The sequence below is a fragment of the Syngnathus scovelli genome, chromosome 9 (assembly GCF_024217435.2).
Source record: "Syngnathus scovelli strain Florida chromosome 9, RoL_Ssco_1.2, whole genome shotgun sequence".
In the NCBI taxonomy this organism is placed as follows: domain Eukaryota; kingdom Metazoa; phylum Chordata; class Actinopteri; order Syngnathiformes; family Syngnathidae; genus Syngnathus; species Syngnathus scovelli.
Window position 1 is genome coordinate 12,313,374 of NC_090855.1, and position 19,156 is coordinate 12,332,529.

Here is a 19,156-nt window from a genome sequence, read left to right on the forward strand (position 1 = left end):
AATCCAAAATATTACGCTAACTAACTTGATTGACCTACCGACTACTTGAAGCGTGAATCTGATCATACTTGTTTGTTTACACAGATTTTTGCAATAATGCGCTTCAGTTTTCAATATTCAAGCCATGTGGATTTTGGTGAACAGTGGCTCAACTTGAATTGATGTTACAACAATACAAGAGGCATTTTCCTTCTTTCCATTCAAGTGCAGGTCTCGTTTGTCGCAGTTCCATGCATGGTGACCTTGTACCTGTCGGGCTCACACGTGATGTCTAGATTCACTCGTAGCCACTTGCATTCGGCGGTAATTTCCCCCGCTCTTAGCGGGGCGCCCTTGCTTGTATCCAAGGTTAAGCTTTCTTAAAGCCGTCCCATCTCGTCTCTATGTAAATCACCCTGGCCCCTGAACCGAGCAGCAGCTCTCCACTGCATCAGGACTTTTTTACGGTGGCCACTTATGAGGCACGTATACGACTTTTATGAAGCAAATTAATTATAACCTGTAAATATACGACACAAATCATGCAAGGGTGTTTTATGGCAAGTTCAGTGCTGCCGGAAGCCGGGTGTGTGCTTAAATGTCAGTGATCGCCAGATGGCGACAACATTCTGATGATCAGAACCATTTGCTGTTATTCCAGGTCTTGTGTCGCTTCAGGAACAAACTCTTTTGGGAAGGGTTAGACCCACTTGACACTTTCACGGGGTTTCCGCGGCCCGACAGACGCGGCGAAGAGCGAATAAGCAGAGATTTCAGTTTGGGGACTGGAGGGGGTGGTGGTGGTGGTGGGGCTGTGCAGGTGCAGCTCACCACTTCTTGCACCCTCACTTCCATCAAGAAGGAGCAAGAAGATGGTTTCCAGTGTAGACACTTTTGAATGAATGAATGAATGAATGAAACTTTATTCTTCACACCATCATTAATCTTTCATATACATACAATGATGTCATTTAACAAACATGAGGAAATTGGCAATTGACTTAACAACTCCAAGTCAGTTTCACCCCAAAACACTGTAATAAATAATTTTGCGTTTTGTCCATCCCCTACCTGATGCCGCAACTCTAACCAACCCCCCCACCCCCCACCCCGATTCCTGCTCCGGGGTCCGGCCCACCGCCGCCGGCAGGCTATGGGCGCGCTCCTCTCCCACACCGCCGAAGCCAATCGGCGACTGGCGGGGCGTTAAGTAGGCCAAGCCGCTTCCTGGTTCTCGGAAGGCGGAGCTGAAGGAGCTGGAGGAGTTGGAGCGGCCCTGAGGAGGCAGTGTCACCGGCGAGGGGGTGGAGGGGGTTTGATCCGACCGGCGGTGTGGCAGGAGACGACGCCGTGGGACCAACTTGTGACACGAGGTGCCAAAGGCTGTGGACTTTGCCGGTGCATTCCAACTATTTATCGAAGAACTTAATAAAAGAGACGAGGAGGAAGAATAAGCTGGCATTTAGGGTCGACACGAATCAGGAAGTGAGCGCGGTGGGAGGCGACGAGTCGCAGGACAGGTGACACAGGTGAGTGCTAAGCTAACGTCTCAACTTATAATACCTTGCGTGTGTTGCATACGTTGATTTATATGTACTTGTTACAATTTGGATGTACGATATAAATATTTCTGCGCTCGCTTCTCCTCCTGAAGCTTCCGAACGGGGTCACGGGAGGACTCGCGTACACGTCACGGGTCCATTATCTAGTCCGCCGTAGCTGCTGTGTGTTCCGTTGCGTGATAGTCTGAAGCATAAATATGTCAACCAGGTGAGAGGTAGAGCGTGCCAGCGAAAGAAAGATAAAGAAATACAGTAAGGGAGGGGTCGTGGAGTCCATTTGTGAGCTGGCTAATTATAGAAGACGTCCGTGAGCTGATATACAAAACCCAACCTGCTCACACGTGCCATGCACACGCACGCATGGGGTATTTAGCCGACTGTGTCGGTGGTGGTCTCTGCCATAGTTATCATCCCCATCCTCTTCAGAAGGAGGGCGCACCCTGTGTTTTGTGCACTGGTGCGTGCGTGCGTGCGTGCGTGCTTGCAGGGCTGGGGAGGGCAGGCAGGACTGGCGTGCCAGTGGGCTTGTGTATGTGTGTGTGTGTTCACAGAGGTAGATGAGGCTGGCTCGCCCCTCTGACAGACCGGCCCAACAAGCTCAACTGGCTTGGGTTTGGTTTCCCCTGCAATGGGCGCACACACGCACGCACTCGTGCACACACACAGGACTTGTTTAGTTTAGTGAAGAGACGCCCATGCATGTACAATCCCACCTCACTTGACTTCCTCGTGTCAGCCTGGGTGAAAATATTCAAAGTCGTGCAGTACCGCGGTGTTGTCGAGTACGTGAAGACCGGGGCCGGTTCGTAGTGTAGCGCCCATCTGACGGCGGCATAATGGCGGTCCGGGATAATTGGACATCTGCTTCATCTCTGCTTCCCGCTGTCCCTGCGTGACCTCTGTGCTCGCCAGCTTCCTCCCTTTGCCACACCTCATCATCACTATCATCACAATGTCTGAATCAGCTTGCACTTTCTTCTATGCGGCCAACATCTTCTACTACTCAAATTGGGCTCAAAATTAAATATAGTTCACATTGACCAAACATTGCTTATGATGTTACAAGATGTAGCCGTCTTCTGTTACTCGGACCATCCCCTTACCCCCCAACCACCTCTTCAATCTCACCGAGCACATCCTTCGTTGGCTCCCTAAAGTTCCTCTGATGGGATTGAAAAGAGCTGAAAGTAATGCTCCGAGTGACTCGTACTTGTTCCTTCCCTCAGGGTGTAAGACGCTGAAAAGGGACGGAGACGACCAAGGAGCCATTCTCGCCGCTGTTTATGGACTGCAGGTAGGAAGCGAGAACACACAGCGCTCCCGAGCACCACGATTGTCATCTCATCTTCACGCAAGGCTGCTTTGCTGCACTGAGAGTGTCTTTTCGGTGAACGTTTTTTTTTGTGTGAGCCCCTGGCGCTCCATCGGGTTGATGTCACGTCCGTGCCGAGTTGGCGGAGCTTCTGCCGTACGGGCGGGCCGGGCTGCCTGGAAAAACAGCCCGGCCCGTGGAGATGGACCAAGAGCTTGAATATTTCATAGGCGGCCTGGAAGTTAACTCCTGTGTGGTTTGAGGGCAGCCCACGCTGCGCACAGCTTTTAAAGACACACCAGGAATTGAGCCAAAAACCACACTTGTACTTTTATTGCAAGTACGAGCCCCAAGTTGAAGAGAACAAGCTTCACGTTTCGCTAATACGCGGATGACGTGTCGGTGGAGTTCTCTGACTTTCATGCATGCCGCATTGTGGGCCGGTCAGACTGAAAAACGTCTTTCTGGCTGAGATGGGATTGATTCATTAGCAGTCTGCCCCCAAATAATCACAGATCAATTCAAACGAAATATATGGGAGTGAGCACAGTGGCACAAAAAAATAGAGAGAGAAAATAATTGGCATTAGTCTCTATGTTGACCTTTCCACTGAGGAAAAGCCTGTGCGTATGTGTGTGTGTGTGTGTGCGTGTGTGTGTGTGTGTGTGCGTGTGTTTGCTGGACAGCATGGCGTAACAAATCATGTGATCATGGGTCTGCCGGCGTATGACTAGCATGTGTCTGAGGCGTGGTGATGCGCCGCTTCTGGATGGAGGGCTTCTCGTAACGGACATACATGTAAGGGTGACGGACGATACCTTCACAAGCATGCGTGTGTGTGCGAGTGTGTGCATGTTGATTCACTTCAGGCTGCTACAGTTGAGTCTTGCCCCCACTCGACATGTGTCAATAGAGGAAGTTGTGCGTCTGCCATTTCCTCATTTTCAGTCACGGGGTGCCGCCGGCGTGGCCTCAGAGGGCCCTCCCGCCCACGCTCCAAACCGGTGCGCTCCTGTGCCGCCTCCGCCGCCATCGCTTGTGATTCAACTCTTCTCGTAAGACAGCCGGCCGGTGCTCATCATAAGCGGTCTCGCTTCAGCGAAAAAGGGAGGGAGGCGGTGAACAAGACGCCCCCGCAGTTGAAAGTGACCCCCACTTGGAAGGGGAACTCCACCTAGCTGGACTTTGTCCCCTTTTGGAGGAGAAAAAATTCCCATGAATTGCTTGTGCGGCCAGGGAAATATGAAGTTACGCTCTTGCTCGTATATTTGTATACTTAGTGTGGCAGCGGTTCTTTGCACAGATAAAGAACATATTCACGCGAGCATTGCTTGATTACCATTGCACCCTGTCTTTCTACATGTATTACTCCACAGTTGGTGTTCAGCTAGCTGTCGCTTAAAGGGTAACAACAGCGGCTAATTGTTAGCTTGTGGGCTGATAGCGTTTCCCAGTGTCTTAGCATTTAGTCAGTGGAGACTATGCGGTTGCGTAATGCTCTTTGTAATTCTCCAAAATTTGCTGATTGACGGCTCACATCTCAAAAAACGTGTTGCATGTATCGCCCCCACCCTCCCCCGCCCCGTTAGTCAGCTGTACAGTAAATTCCTCCTTGCAAGCTCAATTTACGGACTTACAGGAAGCGCACTCCCCTTGGCGAGCCCGCCGTCGGTGTCCGCGTATGACAGGAAGGTGTGACACTGCACAAGCGACTCGTCTTTTCGAGTATCGCTCCATCGCGGCAAGGGCTCGACCACCTTGAGCGAGTACAGGAAAAGGAAACTGATTGAAATCGGTTAGCTTCGCAGCCTTCGTTTGCGCGTCAACGTGGTCCAGCTTGTGAAATGTAGCTGTCTACGTTGCAAACAGCGAGGTGTCGCTACCTAATCTGCAAGGTGTGTGTGTGTGTGTGTGTGTGTGTGTGTGTGTGTGGGGGGGGGGGGGGTCGCATTTTGAGGCCTGCACCGGACGATTAAGACCGCAACTCGATTTTCCTGTTTTCACCTTGCGCCTTATCGACGCCCGCTGTCTCCTCCCCCGCGGGTTTCATGCGTGATTTCAAAGAACACGCGCCTACAAGTCGTTGGAAATCTCAGACGCTTCCTTTAACCAACCTCTCTTCCTCTCCGTTTATTGTGGAAAGTGTGGCTGAAATTGAGTGGGCGGGAACTAGAGTGCGTTTGTGTGGTGGTGATGGCGGTGGGATAGTTGCATGAGCCCCGCCAGTGAAATCAATAATGTAACGTCTTCTTAGAACTAAGACCACACTCAGACGGACATTAATGCTCCAGTTCTGTCAAGGTCAGAGGAGGGCAGAGTTGTTGTGTTTTTTTTTGTGTGTGCGTGTGTGTGTGTGTGTGTGGGTGACTGTTGTTGAGAGTCAGATGCACGCTGCTTTCTCCGTCATCCCCGCCACGGGTGCTCCCCCCTCCCTCCAAGGTGTCCCACTCAGTCACTCCTCTCACTAACCCCCCAAACAAGTCAAGCGCAAAGAGCGCCTTTGGCTCTCGGACGCAAGAGACGAAGCCATGAGAGGAGGACGAGTGCGTAGAGGACCAACGGTAGGATTTCCTTCATCGACTTGTCGGGCCGCTCGTCGATGAAAGCGGCCGTGCGTGTGTTGTGAGGCCTGCGTGTGCGTTTCACTCTGGACGAGGCTTTTGTTTAGCGTACAGTCAGCGCCACGACTCCTTGTTTGTGAGGCTGCTCTCGTTCAAGTCGTACTTGAGCTGTGTTGACTTGTTGTCAAGTTAGTTTTGAACTTTTCAAGTTGTCAACTCTCTAAGAATGTCAGCAATAGCAGTAAAGTGATCAATAGAACCTTGTTTTTAAAAGTTCTGTAGTGTGTCAATACATTAGCAATGTGACTTAATTCGGAAAATGGGAAGAAATTCTTTTCATCCTTAAAAAAATAAGTCAGTTGGCAGGTTGCGCTCCGGTTCTGAACGAAGTGAATTGAAACTAAATTGTGCTAACAATATAGTTATTTTTTTCAGCTAGTCGACTTAATGTGTTGGGAGTCAACCAGACCTTAACATTTGCCCAGTTCCATGGGGACTGGAGCAGCCCGAATGAATTCCTCTAGATGAAGACATTTGATGTCAGCTCTCTGCGGCGTTTCTCGTCCAAAGTTCTTGCCTAGCTTGGCGAATCAACGACTAACACGCTTGTTGCGAGCCATAGAAATGCAAGTTGTCATAATCGATACGGTGGGAAGAGCTGTGTCACATGAAAAAAAAAAAGACTCACCACACACGCGCGCGCGCGCACACGCACGCACGCACACACGAGCACGTTGGAAAACATGTGACATCAGCTTCATAAGAGCGTTTGTCCCTCTCAGCCGCATTTTCTCTGAATAGCATCAAGTCACTTTTTCCCTGCTCGCGCCGGAGTCTGATATAATTGAGCTGGACTGGGAAAACTGAGTTCACTTTCATGGAAAACAAGAGCCATTAGAAAAACATGCAAACACTGCCCGTGTGTGCGGTAAATTTTCTTGATCGACGTATATGCGGACACAGTCACCCTCTATTTTTTTTTTTTTTTTTTTTTTTATAAATGCAGAAGTCATGCGCACACTTGGTCACTTTCCTGGCAGTTGTGCTGCTAATGGACACTCATTAAGTTTTCATCTGTTGAGTTTGCGTCATTCTCTGCGTGGCGTGCAGACCCGGGGCGGCTCAAGCCGACACTTTAGAAGTGCTCCGAGTGCTACGAGCGGTCTCAGAGCGGGAAAATGGCCAAGACTCAATTCACACGTGGCCGCTGTGGGTTTAACATTCTTGAAACGGACTTTACGAAATGAAGGAACGACACACCTAAAGTCAAACATAATTGAATTGCGACGACCCAAAGCTCAATTAGCATGAATAAACCGGTTAAGCTAATCGTGAACACTCTGGGGTGTGTGCTGACATTCAAGCCACTCGAGTCTTTCTCGCCTCATCAAGACGGAGTGGTCTGTGTCGTGTCTTCGTCTTGGTGTTTTTTTTTAGGGAAACGTTGCAGCGGCACGGGCCTTGACCAACCGTGTGATTGCGCCACTGCATCAGGGCGCCTGGCATTGATTTGCCAAGCTCTTGTCAAACATTTAATTGGCTTGACTTCTTTTCGATTGGGTGGAGTTCACCTTGCCAGCTTTTAAATAGATTGTCACATAACAGGTTCAATGTAACAATAGTGGGTGGGGGCCATAGGGACCTGTGTGTGTGTGTGTGTGTTTGTGTGTTTGTTGGATGGGACCACGGGCTGTCATGCAACCGTATGCGAGCAGGGCGGTGTGTGCGTGCGCGTTCGTCTGGCACTGGGTATATTTAGGAGCAGGTTGGTCTGGTGGCTGCAGCGCCGTGGGAACGCGCTTATTGGATGGATGGATGGCCGGGGGACTGCTGGCTCGTTGCTATGGGAGGGAGGTGACAAACGGAGGGCTGCCGCCGCCACCTGGGGGCGTGTGCAGCCACAGCTTGTTTGTGGAAAATCAGGTCCGCTCAGGTGTGGCAATTAGACGCTCTACTTGGTAGATTGTGCACGAATGCGGGTGAACCAGGGACTCGGGTCTCGGGACCCAAGGGCACGCGCACAATTTGTGAAAGCGTAGCCTTGCCTTGGTAGTGTAGTACTTTTGAATCCTTCTCATTCTCTCGCCCACTCTATACTTACGGTGCGAGTGCATTTTCCTTCTTTCTCTGGTTTATGTGGGCCAGGTTTCTTGCTCAGGTATTTTAATCAAAGGGCTAATGCTATAAAGGGAATTAACCCAGTGCCCTGCGGTTACGCCGCACCGCCATTGCACATGTGTGTCTCTTCCGCCTCACCCCAAACAGTTTGCAGCCCTGCCAAAAATCACATCAGTCTCAAAAAATCAATACCAGTCCGGCTTTAGTCAGGACTCAACAGTTTTTAGGAGTCTGGCACCGCTTGCAAAACTGTACGTTGATACTTCAAAATCTAATATTGTTTGTACCATGACACTGGTTGACTTGAATGTTCAATTTTAGAAAAAACATTTGAGCGAAACAAGAAAAGGTTTGAAATGCGACAGTGTCACCAAGTGGTGAGTTGTGAGTATTGCGGCAATATGAGTTTTTTTTTTTTTTTTTTTTCTCCCAGACGGTGATGTCGTCAGGCGAGGACGGTCTGATCGGGATCCCTTTCCCGGAGCATAGCAATGAGCTGCTGTCTCACCTCAATGACCAGAGGCGCTCAGGGCTCCTGTGCGACCTCACCCTGACCTCTCGCGGGGCCCGCTACCCCACCCACCGCTCCGTCATGGCCGCCGTTAGTCTCTACTTCCGCCGGCTCTTCGGGGCGGAGGAAGGCGGGTTCGGCGAGGGTGGCGGAGGTTTCAGCGTGTGCCAGTTGGACTGTGTGGCGCCCGATGCGCTGGACGCCCTGCTGGAGTTCGCCTACACGGCCACCCTGACCATCCCCTGCTCCGGCATGAGGGACGTGCTGCGCGGCGCTCAGCTTTTGGGCATCCAGTGCGTGGCGGACGCCTGCAGGGACATCTTGGGGGAGAAGGCGGAGCCAGAGGAGGAGGAAGAGCAGAAGAGGGAGCAAGATGTCGCCTCCACCGCTGCCGCACTTGGGAGGCCGGCAGGACAGCACGCGTCCCGAAGGAAAACGGACAGGAGGAAGTTGAAAAAAGTGGGACCTCATTACATGGACTCCTTGCCGAACCCGCCACCCGCTTCTCCCGTCTCGTACCCTTCACCTCTATCGGAGAGCGGGCGCTCGCCGCTCCCTGCCCGACCCCTCAGCCCAGAACCTGAGGAGCTGCTCTTTAGATGGAAGCAGAACGGTGACCCCGGGGGGATCCGAGTACCAAAGAGGGGGCCCGCCTTCAACGGAGGTCACCTACACTGGATGCACCGCCGCCCGGCACCTCCGGACGTGCCCCCAGAGGACAAACTATCCGAGGAAGAAGACATGGAGGGTTTCGGCAGCGAAGGGACGCTGATGGAAAGCACCTCCACCGCTTCCTCCATGGCCGAGCGGGGGGACGGTGCGGCAGTGGCCTCCGTGGCAACGGAGGTGGGCGTCGGCAGGAAGAGGAAGTCGCAAATGCCTCAGCAGTGTCCCGTCTGTCAGAAGATCATCCACGGCGCGGGAAAGCTGCCTCGCCACATGAGGACACACACCGGAGAGAAACCCTTCCAGTGCTCTGCCTGCGGCGTTCGCTTCACCAGGTGAGCAAATGGCAACCTGCCCTCCCTTTTCTGCACCGTTGTGGCTTGACAAGAGGTGGGGGGACCCGCATGCACTTGCTCTGCTATCTTTTCACCACCTGACGTGTTCTTGCGTGTAGGAATGACAAGTTGAAGATCCACATGAGGAAGCACACGGGCGAGCGGCCTTACTCGTGTCCGCACTGCCCCGCCCGCTTCCTGCACTCGTACGACCTGAAGAACCACCTGTCCCTGCACAGCGGTGCGCGGCCCTTTGAGTGCCTGATCTGCCACAAGGCCTTTGCCCGCGAAGACCACCTCCAGCGGCACCGCAAGGGACACAGCTGCCTGGAGCCATCCACGAGCTGGCCCGGCCAGGGGCCCGGACAAGACCAGCAGGAAGCCGGGGTGGACGCGGGCGAGCGGCTGCGGCCATCGGGGCCCCACCCCTCGGTGTTCCCGCGGCCCGCCGTGTTGGAAGACCACATGTTCCGAGCGGATGCCGATACCGAGCGCACACTGGCCCTGCAGGTTCTGGCGCAGCTCAGTCCGCAGCGCTTCGCCAACTACCAGGACCTACTCCTGAGAGGCAGAGGGGAAGGCGAGCCCAAGGATCCCGGGGCCGTCGACTCTCGGCGCCAACGCTGGCCGCGGGAAGCGGCAGAGAAGATTGATGAGGACCAAGACGAATAGCGAATGTTTCTGTGAGCGTGTGTGCGCGCGTGTGTGCGCGTGTGGTATGACATCCACTTAAAAAAAATTATAATAATCTCACTCAGGTGGCTGGACCTGCTGCTCCATGTGGGGAGCACTTAAAAAAACCAAAAGCAAAAATGTAACATGGGTTTCCTCGGTCGCTTTCAATGTTTGTTTGTCCTTTGACTATGAGCTGTTGATTTTTTTTTTCTTCCCTTTCTTCTTTTTTTTCTTTTAGAAGGGAACTCACGGCAGCACTTTTTGCAACATGTGCCACCGTGAGTCTCACCACAGTATTCAGATGAATATTCGGGTTTGTATTATCAACGTAGCGTGACCAAACCCAGAGACGAGGCGAGCCGTGACGTTTCCAAAGTGAGCCCGAGGGCACTTAGCCAAAATGGCAGCCGCACAAGCAATACGCTCTTTGGACTTGCGGGGGCATCCACAACATTTTCTTGCAAAGAAAATGTTTGCCGGGAGTTCACCTTGAAGCTGTTTTTTTAAACGTTAGCTGTAATACTCACTCGACTGGGACGCTTTGCCCCACAGAAATCCAAAGCTAGAGCCGAAAGACAATTATTAGCCTTTTGGGGGCGTTTGTGTTGTCAGTCTTTGCTTAGACCTGGAACCAAAGAGAGTTATTTGATAACTTCAAAAAAAGAGAGCGAAAGAAAATCATTGGTAGCCAATGTTGGGTTCAAAGAACTCTTTCCAACAGTTCTGAACAATTCTGCTTCGAGCATTTTCTGTGTTGATTGACCAAAAAAAGACCAAGTCTTGGTCAAAGTTGTTTTGGCTATTCAAAGACTTCCAATGTACATGTTTGGCTTCCTTAGTTGAAACAACAAAGGTGAGGCCGGGAGGGGTGAACCTGAGCATTTAGCCCTTTGTCTGTATTTATTTATTTATTGTTTGTTTATTTATTTTGGGGCTTTTTTTTTTTTTTTAACTAGATCAAATCCGGGCTTGGTCAACAGTTTTATGTAATCGCTACACGTGAGGCCCTTGATCCCTTCGTTGCGCTCCACCAATGCATTCCTTGCACATGTGAAGGGTTCTGCAAAAAAAAAAACATTCCAGCTTCTTACCAAAGGGGTGGGCCAGCTGGAGCCTTTTATTTGGCCTGCCATGCTTCCAAAAAAATTGTTGGGACGACTCACAAGTGTTGATTGGCTTCTTGTGTCTTTAGAAAGAGGTTGCCCACCCCTGTGCTGGCCACCATTCATGTAGAAGGTATGCCACATGTGCGCTCGATCCCAAAAAGCTCTGGAGGCACCAAAGGGACAGGTCAGTTCACGTTCCATGTCATCTTGATTTGAAATTTGTATAATTTTCTTTCTCTCTTCTCTATCTGGTGCCTCCTGTTGGTGTAAATTGTAAGATGCACTGTGCTGACCTGACTACTGTACTTGGCAACTCGCACGAGACCATTTAAATTTTTTTTTTTTGGAGGGGTTGTTTTATTTAATTGTTTTAATGTCCGGTGTATATATAATATGGATGAAGTTGCCTTGGTGTTTGTTATGCTGCACTTCTTCTCAGGAACTCTTGAGCAATGCACTAAGTGGTTGTAGGACCTCTAAAATGGGGAAACGCGATGCTGGCTCGTTTGAAAAGAATATCAATGGACTCGTGAATAGCTCACAAGCGGAGCTGCTTTCAAAAGGCATTTACGTGAACTGCTAGTCTTAATGGAGAGAGTCGCTGATCTCAATCCAAAAGGAGTGAGTGAGTGAGTGAGTGAGTGAGTGAGTGAGTGAGTGAGTGAGTGAGTGAGTGAGTGAGTGAGTGAGTGAGTGAGTGAGTGAGTGAGTGAGTGAGTGAGTGAGTGAGTGAGTGAGTGAGTGAGTGAGTGAGTGAGTGAGTGAGTGAGTGAGTGGGTGGGTGGGTGGGTGGGTGGGTGGGTGGGTGAAATGGGTGGGTGTGACTCAATGCCAGCTGTGAAGTGTACCTCTCTATACAAAGTTTTTGTGGCTTGGGTTTAGGGAGGAGGGTCTGAGACCTTCTGGCCATCAGGGATACTTATGATTTTTGTCATTCAGTTTCTTCTTGACCTTATTGACTTGTCCTTGTTTCCCTTTCACGTCATGTCAAGGAACACCAATTAAAAACAAACAAACAAAGGAAACAAAACCATGTCTTTTGCTGCTTTTCTGTGTCTGTCGTTCTCAGTGTGATACAGTGCAGGCTCCTTGGAGTGAAGGATGCAGCAAATTAATTATTATCCTGTAGGTGTATAAAATCAGGCAGACATTTTGTCCCCTTCAAAGTATCAAGTGCAATACAATCATAAAATGGAATCGTTTTGTTGAAGTATAAGTTGTCTAACAGACCTCAGGTAAGGCAAAGTCTTTGCAAGCCAAGATAGTGAAAAAGCTTTGACTCCAAGAAGTCTGATGACAGATAATTCTCCATGAAAGCAGCAACTACAATTTAATGATTATCTATCCAACCATCCATTTTCTGAACCGCTTAGTCCCCACGGGGGTCGCGGGCGTGCTGGAGCCTATCCCAGCCGTCATCGGGCAGTAGGCGGGGGACACCCTGAACTGGTTGCCAGCCAATCGCAGGGCACACAGAGACAGACAACCAATCGCACACACACTCACACCTAGGGACAATTTGGAGTCTTCAATCGGCCTACCAAGCATGTTTTTGGAATGTGGGAGGAAACCGGAGTGCCCGGAGAAAACCCACGCGGGCCCGGGGAGAACATGCAAACTCCACACAGGGAGGGCCGGAGGTGGAATCGAACCCGCACCCTCCTAACTGTGAGGCGGACGCCCAGTGTGTCACCGAGCCACCATTTAATGATTATATATAAAAAAAACTTTTCACAATTGAAAACCGTTCCCAAGTCTCTCAATGGCGTCACAGTTTATCTTAAATATTTCAAAGGAGAAAGTGGCTCATTTGGCCACAGTGCACCACACACTTCCCGATCAGATGTGTGACAAAAAAATATATTTTTGATCTAAACAAAATGTGCCAGTGTGCAAAATATATACTCTCAGAAAGTACACAATCCACGAGAGGTCCGTCTCGTCCATCGCCAAAGGACTTCACATGTTGCCGAGCAGGCTGGCTGGGTAAGCGACATTTTTGCGTTATCATTGAACATTTGATTTCTCTAACATGCTAGGGTGACCGACCCCTGCTTGGATCTTAAGGTGATGTCTAGATGGTGTTGCACGATGACAAATCCAGCGTTCCATATGGATGTGTTGAAACTACGTGAAAGTGATGTCTGATGCCGGTGAGTCCATCTTCTTGTTCTTCCAGCATGAAATAGCAACCAACAAAGTGGCGCACCCGCCCCTACTCATCCTTCCCTTCCTTGCCCTCCTCTCCAGGTGTTGAATGTTCTTTCTCTTGGTGAAATCCTCATTCCGGTTCCCATGCTGAGCTGGGATTAGACCGTCGTGAGACAGGTTAGTTTTACCCTACTGATAATGTGTCGTCGCAATAGCAACTGTCATGTATATTTGCGGCGTATACAGCCTTGAGGGGATCCTGTGCTCGGCGGGAAGGAGTTGGAAAGTCCAGGTAGACGTGTTAGGGTGTTCGTCTCCCGTTATCAAAAGTCAAAGTCAGCTTTATTGTCAATTTCTCCACATGCCAATAATGAATAAATAACACAATAAATAAATAAATAAATGAGAGGAGCAAAAAAAAAAAAAAAAAAGGAGCAAGTGCGCGTACAGCAGACATTCCAGAAAAAGCGCAACAGTGCCGCACGCTACGCAGAAGGGGGTAGCGAGTTCAGGGTCCTAACAGCCTGGAGAAAGAAGCTGTTGGCGAGTCTGGTGGTGCGGGAGCGCAGGCTCCTGTACCTCTTCCCAGAGGGCAGAAGGTCAAACAAAGAGTGAGCCGGGTGACTCACATCTCTCGCAATCGAGGTTGCCTTGCGGGCGAGATGGGAGGTGTAAATGTCCTTCAGGGAGGGGAGCGAAGCACCGATAATCTTACCAGCCGTATTCACTATGCGCTGCAGGGCCTTCAAGTTCTGTTCAGTGCAGTTACCACCCCAGACAGACAAAAAAAAAAGGATACGACGTACAGCTCCAAACCCTGCTTAGCTCTTTTTTTTTTCTGCCCTAAACAATACGAACCAACAATTGGTGAATGAACAGTAAGCGTTTGGATTTGTACTTAAAACGATCGAGGCATGACTGTCTCAAGTCATGTTTGGTAAACATTGACCACTTCTCGGTGAACTTTGAACTTCCTGGGCCACTCCTCGAAGCCAAGCAAAACAGCTGAGTTAGTGTTTTCACATTTTGCTTTTATTACAAATGAAGGTCTTCGATCATACTCATTAAAACCAAATGAAATAAAGACAGAGAAAACGTGTGCGGGGGGGGGGGGGGGGGGTGCGCTCGTAGTGGTGGGTAAAAGATGGTTGACGTAAGGTGTTCAGGCGTCCAGAGCTCTGATCCTTATGTGGATGCCGTTGAGTGAGCGCAGCACTATTCGAGGGATTATCTTGGGCTTCCTGACGGGGTCCTCGATCAGTTGGTACCTTCTCAGAACCGAGGCCACCGCTACTTTCATCTCGTTCATGGCAAAGTTCTGACCGATGCAGTTCCTGCAAAGGGATACACACACATCAAATTGGGGCTGAGAAAAGTCAAGTGGCGCCACAAAGCAAATGTGTCCACTCTTTGCGTTTGAGAAGCGTCCGCCTTGAGGATTTGCACCGCGTCAAGCAAACCGACCTCGGCCCGGCAGAGAAGGGCACGAAAGCATGCGGTGACCTTTTGGAAACGTTCTCCGGCAAGAAGCGAAGTGGGTCAAACACCTGCGATGATGACATAAGACAAACATTTGGAAAGCTTCGCCAAAGGTCCCAATTCTGTTCAAAACAGCAGAACTTTATTTTCTGCCCCGACTTGCAAAATGAGGCTTGGGTGTCACGTCCTGCTGGAGCATGACCTACATTTGGGTTTTCCCAGACTGTGGCATTCCTGTGGAGCGCATACACGCTTGTCCCAACGAGAGAACCTGGAGGACAGAAAAACGAGACGCCACAAGATTACTTTGTGACTCGTTTTGTGACGAGAACTCGTTCGTGTCATTAGACAATGACACTCCTAAATCATCTTAAGTAAATTGTAAGTAAAGATTGTTAGTTACATCACCCGACCTGCCGGCATGGTCCGTCCATCTACGAAGGTGATGGCTTTGGTGAGTTTTCGGGCTATTCCCGGCACCGGCGGGAAGAGCCGCATCGATTCTTTGATGCACATGGTGGTGTAGGGCATTTTGGTCATATCCTCCCTAGCCGAGACGGTCCTCGTTAATCGTTCACAAATGGAAAAGGCGCCGGGAAGAGCTCACCATTGCAAGGCGTCTTTGCCGTCCAGGACCCGGGTGATCTCCTGGCGGCACATGTTCTGGTGTTGCGGGTGGCAGGCCAGCGTGTGGAGGATGAAGGAGATGGCGCTGGCGGTGGTGTCGTGGCCCTCAAACATGAAGGTGTCCACCTCGGCCCGGATGTCTTCGTCTGAAAGCCCCTGCTGATTCTCGTCCTTGACCATCGGAAACACAAGAAAGCACTTTTGTTTGTCCATTTTTTTCCCCGTCTGCAACAACAGCACTACCAACGGCTCAACTCACTCTTGCTAAGAGAAGGATGTCCAGAAAGTCCAAGGTCCTTCTGCCCTGGACACGTTCAGATTCCTTCTCTTCCTCCAGGGCTTTTTTTCTCTTCCGGATGACTTCCTCTTTGACAACGACAGAAGACGTGAGCGGATGAGTCGACCTCGGTGGTGAGGCGGGATACTGAGCTTTTACCGGTGTGACTGTGAGCCACCTTGCAAGCCCTCCTATGCCTGAAGCCGTGTGGGCTGAGATAGAAGATAAGGTCGTTGTGGTACGGGAAGGTCCGGAAGCGGAGGTTGACCAAGTCAGTCAGCTCGTACACAGATTTAATGTACTCGTTTGTTCGGCTAAAGGCAGAGAGCGAAGCATTAATGCGGGAGGTTGTGGTTTTATATACGTGCGGAACAGCCGCCACCTCTCGGTCTGACACTTGCTGTCGTAGCTGAATGCGCACTTCATGATGGTGTCCAGCGTCATCAGGCTAACGTGTTCAAACAGCTCAAAAGGCTCACCGCTGCTCGCGTACTGCTCCCATTTGACCTAGCCGGTAACATTTGGAACAACTCGATTTATTTCTTCGTTTTTCTACGTCATTCCGTGTCGCGAGCTCACAATGTCAGCGGCGCTTACCAACATGATTTGAACAGATTCCAACATCAGTTTGGTGTATGATTTCAGCACGTCGTAATGGAAACCCGGCGTCAGGAGCCTTCTGTGGCGGAACCATTTCTGACCGTGGGACACCAGCAAGCCGTCGCCTGATGATTCAAATGTTTTTTGCAGTTCTTATCTCGCAAAGCTTTTCACTCAGTGGGTTTCGAACATGAACAAACTTTTGGGAACATGTTTTTTTGATAGCAGAAAAGTTAAGCCAGTGCTAGCTAGCTAGCAATTATGATGACTTACCAATCCAGCTCTTGAGGAATTTATATGCAAAATCATCTTTTGGCTCTGCGGGGGAAATAGGGAAACAAAAAGATACGTGACACAAGATCCAGTAGTACGCATTTCAACAGTTCTATGAACGTACGATGTATATAAGAAAATCATGAACGATTATTACAATGTTATTGCTTGTCATGTTCAAGGCAGACAGAAAAGGTCCTGCTGACTGACAGCGGAAAGTAAAAGCTGATGAGGCACCTGTTGTCGTCACGATACTTTTCACGTAATCTGGATGGTGGATGTTTATGAAACAGACGCAAGGGCCGAACCACAGGGGGAACGCGTAGGGGTACTGCTCGCCCCATTTGACCATCTTGTCCAAGTCCGTCCCATCTTGTTTGAACTGAAAGGGAGCGAGGAAACACGCAACAAGTGTCGTTTGCATCAAGCAATTGCAATCACAACGCTCGGGAGCATCTTCTGTTTCTTACTTGCAGGACATGCCCAAAGAACCAGTTCCCCGGCGGTCCGGTGAACGCCTCGAAGTTCCGCAAAGCATCCCTCCTTTGAATGAGGAGCACGGCGAGCTTGTAGACGACGGCGACCAGGCAAAGCAGTGCGAGCGAGTGCTGCAGCGAACAGTACGGCAGCAGTCCCCCGAGAGACTCGCTAAGCGACATGTTTGCAAGTGCAACTGGAGGACAACAAGAAAGAAAAGTGCCACGACTTAGCCGAACCGACTAACTTGCACACTTGGATTCGAATGGCCAGTAATGGGGACAACGCAAGCGTCAAAACTGCTCAGAACCGGGGTGGGCGGGGCTGAGCTGAACATAACCCTTGACTCGCACGCAGTGACTGCGTGTTTTGTTTCTGGTGCTAGTCACGCCCAATTCACGCACTCTCGCATGTTACCTAACTTCTTCCGCTAGGTGGCGGCGGTGTATTAAAGAATTGCACAACTTTACGTGAGTAAAGAGAATAAATGTAATCCAAGCTGTTTTGTTGTATTTAATTTGAGTTTAACACGTATGTGTTTCTTTCAATAAACGAATAAATTATATTTCAAACCAAAGCAGTTATCAGTAGAGATCATTGGTGTTGGTGCACTCATCATAAAGAGCTGGAATATCGGCTAGAGTGTACATTTCACTTTATCCCAAACATAAAACACATAAACGTATCCATCCTGACTCTTGTTACAGGTTTTGTTAACACATCTGCCACCAGCAGCAGTGGTTAGGCAATATTCTCCCATCACTGAGAGCAGGAATTGGAATTGAATGTCCACATGTTTCCATCTCTGACGCAATACAGGGTTTTTGATGAGGCAATAGCACCCCGATTGTCGTTAAAAATTGTCACTGGTGCATCTTCAGTATCACAGTCCATCCCATGGAGGAGAGATTTACGTCTCTTCTTTTTAGAAACATTTCCTGATTTACAGTCCCTTTCAAAGATCTCAACACATGTTTTGGTCTTTTGGTTCTGACAGGTATTGTGACAATTTGCCTACAAACCAATTTAGATCTGTTCACTGGTTTCTTTTATATCAAACAAATTATTTTAGGTGCATTACCTGACATGTTTCGGCGGTTTCTTCCGCCTTCATCAGAGTGTCACCGATGTGGTTGTGACGCGTCTTTATCAGCTGATGGATGAAGGCGTGGCTCACTTGTCAGATTTGACAGGTGAGTCACGCCCTCTGCTGTCCATTCGCCTCTCCAGAATGCTATTCCAGGTTGTAGAGAGCATGCAGTCTCCCTCATCCCTGTTGATGGTCCTCGGGCCCCGCTTGCGGATCTCAATGGCCTCCCTGATCCAACGCTGATGTTTGTTTTCTTCAGTGCGGATGACTCTGACCTTTTCCCAGTCCATGATGTGGTTTTCTCTTTTACAGTGATCGGTAATGGCTGACTTGTAGTGTTCCTGTTCTGCTTGTAGTTTTATTGCGCTTGTTTGTCTTGTTGCTGTCTCCTTCTCACACTCTTTCTTGTGTTTTATTTTTCTTGTGATGAAGTTCCTCCCTGTCTCCCCGATGTACGATTTATTGCATGATTTGCATGGAATTTCGTATATAGAATTGCATTTATTTTCTGGGTTAACTTTGTCTTTTGGGTGGACCAGTATTTGACGGAGTGTTGTATGTCAAAGTCAAAGTCAAAGTCAAAGTCAGCTTTATTGTCAATTTCTCCACATGCCAAAGACACACAAAGAAACCGAAATTTCGTTCCCCCCTATCCCACGGTGACAAGACATGGCCCACAACAGACAAACAAGTAAACAAGTATAACAACAGCGTGCTGAATAAATAATGAATAAATAACACAATAAATAAATAAATAAATAAATAAGAGGAGCAAAAAAAAGGAGCAAGTGCGCGTACAGCAGACATTTCAGAAAAAGCGCAACAGTGCCGCACGCTACGCAGAAGGGGGTAGCGAGTTCAGGGTCCTAACAGCCTGGAGAAAGAAGCTGTTGGCGTGTCTGGTGGTGCGGGAGCGCAGGCTCCTGTACCTCTTCCCAGAGGGCAGAAGGTCAAACAAAGAGTGAGCCGGGTGACTCACATCTCTCGCAATCGAGGTTGCCTTGCGGGCGAGATGGGAGGTGTAAATGTCCTTCAGGGAGGGGAGCGAAGCACCAATAATCTTACCAGACGTATTCACTATGCGCTGCAGGGCCTTCAAGTTCTGTTCAGTGCAGTTACCACCCCAGACAGCAATGCAACTGGTGAGGACGCTCTCAACGGTGCCACGGTAGAATGTAGACAGGACTGCCTGAGGAGCACATGCACGCCTGAGCTTCCGCAGGAAGTACAGGCGGCGCTGAGCTTTTTTTTGCCAGTGACGAGGTGTTTGCGGACCAGGAGAGGTCCTCACTGATGTGCACCCCCAGGAACTTGGTGCAGCTCACCCTCTCCACCACAGCACCGTCGATGATCAGCG

General features: G+C 49.8%; 2 protein-coding genes across 3 annotated transcripts; one reads left to right on the top strand and one right to left on the bottom strand.

Moving 5' to 3' along the window:
- The first annotated feature begins 1,225 nt into the window (after positions 1–1,225).
- Positions 1,226–17,211, top strand: LOC125975705 (zinc finger and BTB domain-containing protein 7B). 2 transcript variants are annotated; one of them, XR_007483995.2, is made up of 7 exons: positions 1,226–1,508; positions 2,768–2,835; positions 7,966–9,044; positions 9,164–11,009; positions 12,865–12,978; positions 13,076–13,153; positions 16,005–17,211. XR_007483995.2 is itself a non-coding variant. In XM_049731612.2 (4 exons), the coding sequence occupies exons 3-4, from the start codon at positions 7,972–7,974 to the stop codon at positions 9,714–9,716; spliced, it is 1,626 nt and encodes a 541-aa protein (XP_049587569.1). In that variant the 5' UTR covers positions 1,226–1,508; positions 2,768–2,835; positions 7,966–7,971; the 3' UTR covers positions 9,717–11,855. The 2 variants fall into 2 exon arrangements, 1 of the variants encoding a protein (XP_049587569.1); XM_049731612.2 differs by lacking the exons at positions 12,865–12,978; positions 13,076–13,153; positions 16,005–17,211 and having other exon boundaries at positions 9,164–11,855.
- Positions 13,987–17,865, bottom strand: cyp4t8 (cytochrome P450, family 4, subfamily T, polypeptide 8). Its single transcript, XM_049731643.1, has 13 exons — positions 17,791–17,865; positions 16,703–16,905; positions 16,470–16,614; positions 16,233–16,277; positions 15,957–16,084; positions 15,742–15,866; positions 15,519–15,673; positions 15,342–15,448; positions 15,063–15,253; positions 14,869–15,002; positions 14,662–14,726; positions 14,441–14,523; positions 13,987–14,310 (listed from the first exon to the last, which is right to left on the bottom strand). The coding sequence occupies exons 1-13, from the start codon at positions 17,795–17,797 to the stop codon at positions 14,139–14,141; spliced, it is 1,560 nt and encodes a 519-aa protein (XP_049587600.1). The 5' UTR covers positions 17,798–17,865; the 3' UTR covers positions 13,987–14,138.
- Between the last annotated feature and the right edge of the window lie 1,291 nt (positions 17,866–19,156).